Consider the following 13,455-nt stretch of genomic DNA (forward strand, 5'->3'; position numbering starts at 1 on the left):
ATGATAGAAGCGAATTATTTAATTTATTCGCATTAGAAGAAATTTCAACAATCGCACATATCAAAAAACAACTATTTTTAGTTAATATAAATAGGTTTTGTTTTAAAAAGAGAATAATACAAACGAATATGTAATTATATCATTATAAATTTTGAAGGGTTGATTTATCTCAACATATCAGTCTTTATTTTCCTCAATCACTGATTTTCTCAGAACTATTATTAGGTGAATGTACCACTATTGCAGCCAGTGAGCGAGTTAATGAAGGTGGACTACAAAAATAAGTAAAAACAATTCATTTTAAGCGGCATTTATACTACAAAAATACAGAACAAAAAATCCAAATGTTGATTTATCACAAAAATGATTCTAGTGTGTGATAATTTAACCTACCAATAAATAATTACACAAAATGAAGAAAATAGCAAATTATTGCATGTTGTATGGCGGTGGTTGGTGATACCCGCCCGGATTCATTTGCTGCCTTTGCAAATGGGCCACCAAACCGGGCTGATTACCCTGAGGTCCTCCTTGCTGCTGCTGCTGTTGCTGCTGCAGCAGCATCTGGTGCCTTATCCTCTGCTGTTGCTGAAAAGTGGCTTGATTTTGGACGCCAGGCTGCATTACCTGACCTGGACGCGAGTAAGGTGGAGCCGGACCACCTAGTAAATCAAACCCAATATAAATTTGTCAGTTGAGACTATTTTGTCTACTACCTTGTCCTCCCATACCGCCCATATTTCCCATATTTGTGTTCATTGTCACATTTGGTGCCTGTTGCATGTACGGAGCCCTCGGGTTTTGCGCCATTTGCCTGAAATCTGGCTGGGCAGGTCTTGGTTGTCCAAAGCCCTGTTGCTGTCCCCCGAATATGTTACCCTGAGCGCCTTGCATCATTTGCGGGTTATTTTGCATGTTGCTTTGCATCATCGCTTGGGAGTTTCCGGCGAAGTTGCCATACTGGTTGGGCATGCCGCCTTGCATATTGCCGTACTGATTTGAAAACATTGCCTGATTCGGCTGCATAGCACCAGGATGCTGCTGCCTAATAGCCTGTCTAGGAAATCCGCGTTGCATCTGGTTGTACGCAGCACCTGGAGGCGTGGCCGCCTGGTTGGCCTGCATGCCGGGCATGTAGTTGTTGATGGGATGTCGTTGGCGCAACATGTTTGACAGGGCTTGTTTGGACGTGTTCAGTTGAGGTCTCTCGAATCTGTTCACTATACAAGAACAGGGAATAAATACAGAAACATCAGATAATGTTCAATTACCCTGCATTGGAGGATAGTATCCCTGCTGAGGGTTCTGGTTCTGACCGTACCACTGCTGGCCTGTATTCGCGCCATACTGCTGGTTTTGCTGCATGGCGGGGTTCTGCCCATACGCGTTCATGTTGTGGCCCATTTGGGGGTTGTTCCCTTGTACGTTCATGCCCATCGCGGCATTACCTTGACCCATCGGGTTCTGTGCCATACCCATCGGGTTTACATGCATCGGACCTGGTTTAGGTTTGCGTTTCCTCTGACCCTTGCCTCTTCCTTTGCCTAAGGCCGCGGGGCTTTGGTCAACGGATGAAGGCGTATCCGCCTAAATATGGCATTAGTCATCACATTTAATAAATTCTATTTCTAAATTTTTGGAACAAAATTTTGCAAATTTCCTTTTTAACGAAAGTTAAAAGCAATTAAAGAAGCGGGATCAGCCATTAATACCATATTTCAAAACATTTTTTATTTTTTCTTATTGTCTAAAAAGATTTATACACAATAACAGAGAGACCTTAATAATCAGTATAAACAAGATTGCCTTCGAAACTTTGATAATATATAAAAATTATTACATGTTTCATAATTTTTCATTCTACGGCTAATAATTTATCCACGTAAGCATTAATTTTCAGGGTGTTTTAGTTTTTGTTGTCCATTAAAGACACACCTTGCATATTTTCGAAAAAATGCTAAACGTAGAGGTGATATTCCTGGATCTCCCACGCTTTCTGGTTCATGGCAGATGGAGAAATTCTAATAGCGTAAGTGATTTTCAAGAAAATATTTTTTTTCTGAAATCATTCAGTGTCATGACGTTCAGAGCGCGAGGAATCCCATTTTGATATGGACTTTGTCAAATATCTCGAGCAGCGTATGTGATTGACGAAAACCGTAAATACAAAAATTCTGGCTCCTGATGCTGCCTATAATACTGTGTAAATTCGCCATTTTTTTTTCACGGACTTTTAGATTTTTGTCCACAATTGAAAAATCCTGTATATAATCGAAAATATGCCTGAAATAAAAGTTATAGCCCCGGATATTCCCCGCTTCTTGGTTCTAAAATTTTGCCAATCGGTTGAACAGTTTTTAAGAAAATTATGTTTTCTGGAAACCAAAATATCCGAAGACAAATTTTCAAAATTTTTAAAAAAATACTTGGCGAAATTTGATTACGCCCAATATCTACTTTTTAGGTGTCGGTACGGACTTTTACTATTCTGCTAAATTTGAAGTCGATAGGTGCAAATTTAGAACACTTAATAAATTTTTTATATAGCAGGGAATATCGGGAACATTCTGAAAACCTTAAATACAAAAGTTTTAGTTGTCCATAAGGACTGTATCGTGGTGTAAGACAAATTGACTACTGAATCACAGCCTTCTAGTTATAGCCAATATTTATTAGAATAGGAACTAAATTTTATGTTTTTTGCGAATACCGGCCAGCACCCTGTATATTTTTGAAAATTACCAAGAATAAAGATTTATAGCAGTGGATCTTATGGATCCTTTCGCCTAATAACTTTGACGATCGCATTTCGAGAATTTTTAGACACTTGAGAACGCTATTTTTTTTTAAACACTTGCTGACTTCCCCAGCCCCACCAATTTCAAAAGGTTCCGTCAGCGGACAAAACGCTATTTGTTGTGAAATTTGAAGTTGATAGTTTCAAATTTCGGACACTCGTGTTTCATAACAACGTCCAAAAAACGGTCGAAAATCGAAAAAAAAAAAGATGGACGAAAAAGGTTCGACAGCGACCATTTTTAAATATCTTATGGACATCGCAGATCGTTGAAAAGCATCTAACTCAAAGAACAATTGTTTTTTCGACGCTGATCATTTCTGTATCAATGGGGATCCCCTAGGATCTAGTCTTATTGAGATATAAAATTTTTATACGAGCGTAGATACTTTCGAAAAATTCGATTTAATCGACTTTGAAAGTAACAAGGAGCTGTGAGTACATCAAGCTATTTGAAATAGCGTACACATGACAATATTTAATGATACGCTTTTGTGCCACAAATGCACGATTTGTAAATGAGGAGGATTTAGCAAAAAGTATTGCTTAACTAATTGAGATGAAATAGTCTATCTCTCAACCTCCTAATTAGATCACCTGTCCTGCCTAATTTTGACACAAGTATTTCAGCATTTTCGGCAAAAGGTCAACCTTGGCATATAATGACTCAATACACTTTAATTTCTAAAGAATTACTGTTCCAGTTTTCTTTATTCTTAGTAAAGAACTTTGTAATAGATGTGTAAAAGCTTCCAAGTGGAAACCAGAATTAATAGAAAGAATGCATACCGGTTTATCGGGAATTGGTTCGAGATCTTCTGGCGGCAGGGGTGGCGGGTCCAAATAATGCGACGACGGTTTCTGGAGGTTGTGCGTGTGAAACTTCAATAGCCGATGCGTGTCCTCGCACGTTAGCGGTTTCCTTTCTAACCTAACCGCACCGAACCAAGACCAAGACAGCGGCGGCGGATTTTTCATACCTTCCAAAATATCCCAGCTGCTTACCCGTTGCTTATCCGTTACCTTACAAAATAAAAACTAAATACCAAGGCAACCAACCAAAAAAATATGAGCCACGTCTTCATAAATTTCCTATACCACTTTTTTCTACAGATCACAATTAGAAAAATATGGGCCCTGGAAAGTGCATTTTCCTGTGGTGTCCTCCCAAGGTAAAAATGTTATACAAACTTATGTTTTTATTGTCTATCCCAAACAATTTCTCTAACATACACCGGTTTATTACTTTATAATTAACAGTAATTAAAAAGAAAAATGAAACCCCAGCAACTTTCTACTTTGAAGATTTTAAATTTGTAAAATATCTAAAAATGCCACATTGGATGATCGGAAATTTATTAAAATACCTGCAAGTCATGTTTCTTGTCGACGCTATCGAAGCTGATTTTATTCCCTTTACTGTCTGTAATGCTGCCTGCGGGTTCGACGGCTATAATTTCAGTGGTCCACCTAGGCAACGGCAAAAGCTGCTTGATGTGCAGCAGCGACGCATTGAATCTCTCGCCGATTTCCTTTTTTATCTTTTTCATCAGGTTTTGATGCATTTTTCGTCCCTCATCCTACCGGAACATACCAAAATCGATCACATAGTACTTTTTTTTTCTGTAACATACCTGGCTGTCTGTAGCCAAGGCAGAATGGACCAATGTAGACAGCATATCGATCACTGTGGTGAATAGTTCGCTGTTAGTATGAAGATCGATGATGCCATAGGTTACCAGTTGAACGAGTAACAAAGCCCAGTCTATAGCGGCCGAATGATTTCTTTGGAAAGCTTCAAAGACCCCGCCGACCAACGCAAAACGCAATCGAAGACCGTCTAACGTTCTTTCTCCGTGACAAACATCTTGCAAGTTGCCCTCCTTGGCTTGCTGAACCAACTAAGATAAATAATTAAATTGCGATAATTAGAAATGGTCTGGAAAAATTGTAGACAGTAGTTCAAATATCCCGCGAGTTTTATATGAATCAAATTTAATTGGCTCCAAAAGACTGCACCGGTAAATTTAGATTTTCTTTGCCAAAAACTTTCAGCTTAATTCAATTGTCACCTGCGAAAGTTGTTGGTGAAGAGACGAAAGTAAACCCTCTCTTTGTCCCTCCTCTTGCCCTTTGAGGCAGGTCAGCACCAGACTTAGGAAAGGCTGATGACTCAGCAAACTCTGATTCTCACCGTTGCTTCTAGTTTTTGTTTTTTGTTCCTTGCACCAGCCACCGCTTTCCAAAACTTGACCAGCGACCTTGAAGAAGGTCATTTTTGAAATTTAATAGAGTAGGGTATACGAGAGTACATGATTACCTTTAATACTCGCCCCTGTACAGCACTGGATAACTTGGCAACCAGCGGCGCGACCAACCAAATAGAATTGGTTTTGTTACGAATTTCTGACTTTTTGCCCTCCTCTGCTTTTGGGGAATTTCCGCTTGTAGAATTCAAATGAAATACGTCTATTGCCGCTTTGGCGACGGTGTCTAGCCATTGCGAGAGTTCAGGTGTATTGACACTATATTGTTTAAACATCAGCTGAAGGTCAAGCCAGGACATCCTCAATGTCCACAAGTCGAGATTCTAAATGACAAACCATTATAGATTTGGCAAACATCCTCCATGGTAAACGTTACCTCAAGAATTCTACTAATCATGCTCTTTTCGTCGAGCTCGTCGATACTGGACGCTATATCCGGATAGCATATCATGTGCAATAACCGTTGGGCCTGGGAGTGACTCAATAAATCATCGAGCAAATTATCACTGTCGCATAGTTTCTCCGGATGACACAGGCATCTGTCGAGTACCCACTGTTGGGAGCAAATCTCCCGCAAAACGTGGTTTGCGAAAGCAGATAGCGAAGCAGTACCTTCTGGGTTTCCGGTACTAATTTGTCTACAACGAAGGTCACGTCTCACGGTTTGCGATTAAATTAAATCAACCTAATCCAAACACTAGTCCAATTCTCGAGTTATTATTGCCAACGATATAACACTCGAAAATAAGACCGGGCATATATGTACACCCCATATGTTTAAGAGAATGGAACGTGCAAGGTTTTGCCCATTGCGGAACGAACGGTGATTTGTCGGAATTAGTTACAATCGGTGGCGTCAAATACCCATTTAAAGAAAGGACTTGGCTTCCAAACGTAACACTAACATAACCTTGGAAAGGGATGGAGGCAGTTGGGTGACTATTAGAAGGAACAGGCGCATAAAGTATGTATAGCGTGATGATATAAAGAACTGCCTCGCGGCAGTAGTTCAAATGACACCTGGTATTGCATGCTATTGTTTTGTCAGTTATCCCAAATATTTTTTCCATTATATACAAGCTTTGATCTTTTTTATTTTATGGAGCAATTTTGTTATCAGGCTATATATAATTTACATATTTATATATAAGATAAGAAATTATACAACATAAAAAAAATAAGCGTTGCATTGCAAGAACGAAGACAGATAATTTAAAGAGTGCAGTGGTAAGGGAATAGATGGAGGTTCGGAAGTCGGTGACACACTCAAAGCGGGGAAGCACATGATTCAGTTACAAGGTATTATAGAGTATCGAGTTTGTGACGAACCTATGCGCAGTCCTGGATCCGCAAACATCCACGTTCACCCTGAAGGAATTGAATCAAATAAAAAACAATAACTAAAAAAAAGTATAAAATAACGTACATAACACGTAATCGTAAATTCTGCCTACGAAATGCCGGTGTAACATTAAATTGTCAACTATCTACTGTGATTCTATTAAATAATGCCATTATAGGTACCATTTGAAGAGTTTGGGAGAGGGGCTTTAAAATGTGCACAGTAGAGTATAATATTGCAAAAATATCCAAATAGAATATGAAAAAAATGAAAACATGAAAATAACCAATTAATTGTTTTTAAAATATAGAAAATGAAGTCAAATCCACAATTCATTTTTTAAAATGCTTAGAACTGTAGAAAAAAATGCAAAAAATAACAGATCAATCAAACAATTATAAGTTTAGTACTTTTTTAGGCAATCTCTTGATGGCGTTGCCTTTTTCACTACTTAAACATTTTTTAGTGAATGTGCCTTTCATAATTAAACATTTACTTATCTTTCTCACTAACAGTCTTATTCATTGATCTATTGATGCCTTATCTGCTTAATTTTTTAACAAATACTTACGGCAAATCCAAGTTTGGACCGTCTGGGCCGTTACGCAAGTCGCTGGTGCCCAAAATGTTGGACAGGCTGAGCTCGGTGCCCTCTTTCGCCGTCGTATCACCCACTAACAACACCGCCTTTAAAACCGCCAACACGGGACCTAAACAGATCATCGACCATTACTGATCGCCCCACCAGGAAAATTAACCTCTTAACTTACCAACGTCGATATTCCTGTGTGCGGCCGCCAGCAGATGCCTATCGCAGCTCAACCGAATTCCCAACGGTAGCCTAGGAGCTGTCAATGGCGGCGAGCCGACCGAATAAAGTCCGGGTTGGGGCCCTTCGGCGGTTCGAAACAGTCTCAGTAGCAAGTGACACGTCAGACGCATGCCGGCTTCCGCGACCCCGCCCCCGTTATCTAAACATTTCACCTGCTAAATGATCGCCAGTATATTTTCAACAACGGTATTGAGCAGAGCACGAATTTACCTTTAGTAAACTTGGCAACGCAACTCTACCGACGAAATCTTCGAGGGAGAAGCAATGCCTCGCGATCAGAATGCACGTAAACACCGCTAAAGCGTTGTGAATACTGACGTCCTGTATATCAAGTTGATTCATGACGTCGGTGTAATAACCAGGATGCGACATTGGACTGCATAGCACCAGCAGCACTCCCAACCACTCGGACGCCAGCGAATTGCAGCAGGCGGTCATTTCCGCGCACATTATGGCCAAATCGTTTAACCTCTCGTTGTCGTTCTCTCTGCACACGCGAATTACGGCGTTACTGACAAACGAATATCGATTGTTTCCGTTCTCGTTTAGTTGTTTCGCCCACGCGCTCTCGATACGACCCATTCGCCTCGGATTCATCAGCATCTCTTGCATAAACTGAGACGAATAGACGTAAGTGCTGGGCGTGGGCTGTAGCGTGCTGTAGAGGGCCTGTTTGATTTTGGGGTAGGCGTTACCGAACGGCTCGACCGTGTGGGGCTTCGATTTGAGAAGGCTGCACGAGGAATAGAGGTCGTAAAGGTGGGCGAGTATGCAACGTTCGGCGGAACTGCAGTCGCCCGGATTGGTCACGTGTTTGACGACTTTACACAAACCTTCGAACACGGCCGACGTTTGTTCGGGGGATACTGGGTATAAAAGCATCAAGTCGATTAAAATTTGAAAATATATGAAACGCATGCATGTTGAGAGTATAACGCCACATGGTACATTTATAAGTAGTTCAAACATCAAAAAGTGATGAGTTCATTAAAAGTAATATAGGTACAGATCTTTGGTGTCACGCAGTTTTGTTTGAATATACACGGTCTACCGTTGTTAAATATTTCCAAGGGCTACTTGTACACTACTCTGTATAAAGTATGAAAACGTCGTCCTTTTTTTTGCTAAAATTTCATAAAAAAATTTCAACCTCAGCTTTTCCGTAAAAAAGTGCGAATTATCTTACAAATTTCACTCACACAAGCCTTTTACTATTTTTTTTTTAAAGCGTAAAATTGAAAACATTATGAATTCAATCATTTACAAAGATTTACTAATTCTGTTACGAAATTTTGTAAGAAAATTGTAATTTTCGTAAAAATATATGATTTTACAATTTTTTTTATACAATTTTGTAGAAAAGTGTTATTATTTACAATTTTTTTGATAACACTGCAGAAAAATGTGAATTTAGTAAAAAAAACTTTGTGAATAATAACTTATTTACGACGAAATTAGGTTTACAATTTTTATTACGAAATATTGTAAGAAAAGTGTAATTTAAAGAAAACGAGTTCAGATGTGGTCGTTCTGCTTTCCTAATAATAGCAGTCTTTCCAAAAACCATCAGTTTAAAATTTGATTCAACCCATGTTCAAAATCAATCTGTTGTGCATCATGTAACTAACAAAATATTTCAAATTCAATGTTTTAGCCATTGTCATTATTGAACCAAATGCTAGAGGTTTTTTTAATCACATGAATACATTTCCAAAACTTCTCCAAAGGGATTCAAGTTTTGGTTAGTTTTCGTTAGTTCGAACCTTCGAATGCCGCCGTTTGTTCGGGTGATACTGGATTTAGAAGCATCAAGTCAATTATAATTTAAAATTGTATGAAACGCGTGCATGTTGAAAGTTTAACGCCACATTTTAAGCTACATGTCCAAGTAGTTCAAATATCCCACGACCTATTGACCACAAATATAAACTTCTTCAAGTTAAAAAATATGATTAATTAATCAAAAGTAATATAGGTACAGATCTTTGCTGTCGGTCACTTTTGTATGAATATACAAAGCTTAATGTCTTTTACTATTTTTTTTAAGTGTTTACCAAATTTTTAACAAAATTTTATACAAAAATTGTGAGTTACATAAAAACTTTATGAATTCATTCATTTACAAAGATTTACTATCTTTATTATGAAAATGAAAAAAAGAAATTTTCGTAAAAAGTTTGTGAATTCACAGTTTTTTTTACAGAAAAGATAAGACTTAACACTTTTTTAAGAAATTATTTAAAATGTGTGAAAAATTAGATTTACAATTTTTATTACGAAATTTTGTAACAAAAGTGTAATTTAAAGAGAAAGAACGAGTGTGAATGTGGAATTTTCTATGCTTTCCGAAAAATAGTGTTCTTCCAAAAACCATGAGTTTAAAATTTTTCTGGGGCCGCCGACAATTTTTCAATTTATGTTTTTCTATGTATTTGTACTTTTAACTATCCAAAACTATAATGAATATTGAAAAATGTGCAAAAGACTCACTTTAATATAATAATAACAAAATAAAACTACACCATTTAAATATACTTACACAACAGACAACAGTGGTACCTTCTCAGGATCCCCACAATGTACAAACTCAAGCCGGTGGTGTAGCTACGGCTGAGCGAATTCTGATTGGCAAAGTTCTTGTTGTGCAGTTGGTTCTCTACTTCAGGCAACTCCTTAAGAATTTGGATACAAACGTCGATAAGACCATATATGTTCAGCGCGAGTTCCATGAGATCAAATAGAAAAGCAACATGCTCTTGGACGGGCAGATAATTGGAGTTGCCTGTAGCGAAGGAGTTCAACATTTCCACCACCATGACGCTACACTGCCACGTGACCACGTGCTGGTCAAAATAGCTCAGACTCTGACATTTCTGCGTCGTCGCCTCGAAGTTGAACTCGTTTCGTGAGTGCTTCTTCACTTTGCCACCTTCAGCAACGTCGATGCTAAATTTCTTTGAGAACAATTTGCAGATTTCTTTAGACATTTTCTTAACAGTGTGGCGGGCCTCATCGCGCACTTTGCCCACGCCGTAAAGCAGGATGTGCCTTTGGTTGCAATCGTGTTGACTAAAAGGGTCGTCCTGACTCAAAGGAAAATGGGTGGTGTATAAGAAATGGCGCGAAGGTTTGACTTTATGGTCCACATGACCGGTTTCCATGGGCACGTGACCCATCTGAGGAACTTGTGGATGGTGGCCGTGTTCATGATCTTTCGGGCTGTCGGGAATGTCCATAGAGTTCTGTTGGTCCTCCTTGATGTTCTGGAGTATTTTGTCTAGATCATTGTCGACGTCGGCATCGTCGTAATCCATTGGCTGGGACAAAACAAATATATATTACGAGGGGTTACATAGACTGGTGCCTTTTACCACCTCTATTTTGCTGTGATGATTTGTTATACTGTCGGTATTCTCTTCATGTCCCAACAAATCACCTCTCGCGATTAAGGTGCACATATAGGCGTCATGCGAAAAAACGTCCCTTCTAATGAGCTCGGCAAAAAGATGAACTAAATTTGAAAATGCTGTTTTCTTCTGCAAAAAGATGCAATGTTAGAGTTTTAAAAATCTAATTCTTTATATTATCAAAAAGATGAAGTAACAAGCATCATTGAAGGATTTACAAGGGCTGTCTTAAAATGTTTAATCTATTCTAGTGCTTTCATTAGTTTTATATTAATATATAATAAGTGGTCGGAGAGGTCACAAAATTATCATATATAACAAAATATTAAACTGACTTGAGCACAATCGTCTGGGGAAGGCAGGGGGGCATCAACGTCCAAAAATTTCATTAATAAGGATTGAAACATTGGAGGACCACCCGGCAATGAACTGCTACTGTCTTTGTCGTCGCCTGCAGTTGCTTCTTGATCGTTTAGAGGGTTAGAGTCCGACTGCCGCCTGTCCAAAAGGGCCGCCACCGCTAGAGCCCGGTGCTCGCCTGTTCTCTCAGGTGATACCGCCCATTCACATAACAGCTTCACTACCGAGTTTTCTTGATCTGGCGGACCACTAAATACCTGTAAAAAATATATATATTTTTTGATATTTCAAATATGTTTAGTAGTTCAAATGTTCCAAGCCAAATCAAAATGAATGCAGGACAGTTACCTTGGCATAAAGGGTATCCAGGGAGTTTGTAGAATCCATTTTATCAAAACGATGCCTATCCAAAGCATCTAAGGCCGCTAATACTCTTGTTGTAACAGTCCCTTTAAAAACTATACAGAAATAGGAGATAGTATACCCAACCGCTCTCAAACGTACCAGCAGATGTTGGCTGCCATTTATCCGTACACCACTTCCCTTCCACCCGCTTGCTCCTCTCTCTTATACAGTTCTCTGCATGCAATATTTGTTTACGGTATGTATTCATATCACAACGGGCTGGCATTGGCAAAATGGAAGGTGAAATGGGCAGATTATCTAAAGGTGATCCGTGCCACTGGGTACCTACACCGGTAGAACACCACACAAGACTTGTGGGACATTCAAGCACAATTGTATGAATAACTGTGCTAAGTTGAAGTACTAAAATTTTAAAAATGCAGACCTTGTTATTCTGAAAAGGTTTTTTTTGATTAGGTCTACTGGAGATGTGATTTGAAGTTTTATAAATATAAATGTGTTTAAAATTAAAGAAAATTAAAGAAGTAGCAATTTTCAAAAATAAAAAAGAAATTAAATACCATACAAATGAATAAATAATACTGAATAAGGCTATAAAACATGGTTTAAGTTTATTCTTTTAAATTTTAAACATTTTCAATAACAAATCAAATATTCTCACTTATGTCCTTGTGGTGAGGGCAATTATGATACTCCAGTAAAGTGCTTTGCACAGGGTTAGGTGGAATATTCTCTTTCTTGTCCTTATCACTATCCTTTTGATCAGTTTTTATTTCACTTTGAGGAGATGTAATAATGTTTGATTCTGCAACATTGCAAAGCATAAAATTGATTTTTTTAGCCGCGAAATGGCACAGTCTTCTTGAAAGTAGCTCAGACTGAACAAACTCGTCCAAATACTGAAGTGTTAGAGGTAAATAAAGCCGTAAAATGCCATCTTCTTGTGGCTGAGATTTTTGTTTGTCTTGTTTTTCCAATAATTCAATAATCCAAGTCAACACCTCTTGCCTTTCAATTAAGCCTTCCTCATACATATACTTAATAAGTCGGGTGCAATAAAACCAATGGCGCAATGCTAATTTCTGTTCAGTATCATTACTGGCTATGGGTGGAGGAGGTGCTTTATCATTCTGAGTATAATGCTCCTGTAACTTTGGAATTTGGTCTTTTAAAAATTTAAGAAGAGTGCCAGTCCATTCTAAAAACATAGTGTTGAATATTATCCCTTAAACATGAACCAAAATTTAAATTACCTGTTGTTGGATCTGTCATTTGCCTTTTTTTATTTTTTACTTCAGAAACGGCAACTGTATAAGCCCAACTGAGTTTAATAAACCAGGCAGCTCTCATCATCGGCACTTGATATTCTGTTAACATCATGAAAATCTCCTCTTTTTTGTTAAAATTTGGAGCTTTCTTTGATAAGTTCATGAGAGGCTTACTACCAGCCAAGTCTTTGAACCAAGCTTCAATATGAGTTTTAGTTCTAATAGTTGCGGGCCAAAAGTTATCCTTATGATTAATCTGCTGTCTCTTTCTGCCAGAATCTGGCAACATACTCAATTCCTCCTTTCTCGAGATGATGGAATTAAAATAAGCTCCAACCTAAAACGTCAATTTAAATTTTAAACTGCTAAATAAAATATGTAAGGCAGTACCTTGCTAGCAGTGACATTACAGTTTCTAGCAGTTCCAAATTCATCGCTTAGGTGCGTCATTGTGGGGAACCCGTGTTTCACGTTAATGCTAGTGAGTTCGTCCTCCTTCTGTTTCGGCTCCTGAGGGTAAACATCGGGCGGCCCCATCCGCTGCTTCTTCAGGGGCCTTTTTTCATACAGCGTACTGCTGCTAAAAAACGTTAATATTACGCCTTTGGTGGAACACAAAATTAATATATAAACTAACCTAGTCATTTTCATTGTTGAGACTTTGCCCTCCTTAAATTTAAATGACCTAAAGCATGTTTATATACGGATTTTCCAAAGGGGTAAAAAAATGTAAATATTGACGTTGTCAAACCACAGATCAAAGTGACAGAGGCAAGATCCATCTTATGCTCTTCTTCTTTATGTTTTAATGGTCAC

At 38.4% G+C, this 13,455-nt stretch overlaps 1 protein-coding gene across 3 annotated transcripts; it reads right to left on the minus strand.

The window, feature by feature from the left end:
* Window positions 1–294: 294 nt before the first annotated feature.
* On the minus strand, window positions 295–13,385 carry LOC132696599 (mediator of RNA polymerase II transcription subunit 12). 3 transcript variants are annotated; one of them, XM_060661520.1, is made up of 22 exons: window positions 13,277–13,385; window positions 13,030–13,219; window positions 12,625–12,976; window positions 12,033–12,569; window positions 11,510–11,773; window positions 11,354–11,463; window positions 10,981–11,262; window positions 10,613–10,774; window positions 9,778–10,555; window positions 7,449–8,104; window positions 7,177–7,390; window positions 6,978–7,116; window positions 6,394–6,432; window positions 5,441–5,702; window positions 5,118–5,387; window positions 4,870–5,058; window positions 4,432–4,698; window positions 4,165–4,377; window positions 3,587–3,820; window positions 1,272–1,587; window positions 717–1,220; window positions 295–662 (listed from the first exon to the last, which is right to left on the minus strand). In XM_060661520.1, exons 1-22 carry the CDS (start codon window positions 13,288–13,290, stop codon window positions 430–432), a joined length of 6,225 nt encoding a protein of 2,074 aa, XP_060517503.1. In that variant the 5' UTR covers window positions 13,291–13,385; the 3' UTR covers window positions 295–429. The 3 variants fall into 3 exon arrangements, with proteins under 3 accessions (XP_060517503.1, XP_060517502.1, XP_060517504.1); XM_060661519.1 differs by having other exon boundaries at window positions 7,177–7,393; XM_060661521.1 differs by lacking the exon at window positions 6,394–6,432 and having other exon boundaries at window positions 7,177–7,393.
* Window positions 13,386–13,455: the final 70 nt, after the last annotated feature.

Source organism: Cylas formicarius, unplaced genomic scaffold, assembly GCF_029955315.1.
Source record: "Cylas formicarius isolate icCylForm1 unplaced genomic scaffold, icCylForm1.1 PGA_scaffold_1__22_contigs__length_36826433, whole genome shotgun sequence".
Classification (NCBI taxonomy): Eukaryota; Metazoa; Arthropoda; class Insecta; order Coleoptera; family Brentidae; genus Cylas; species Cylas formicarius.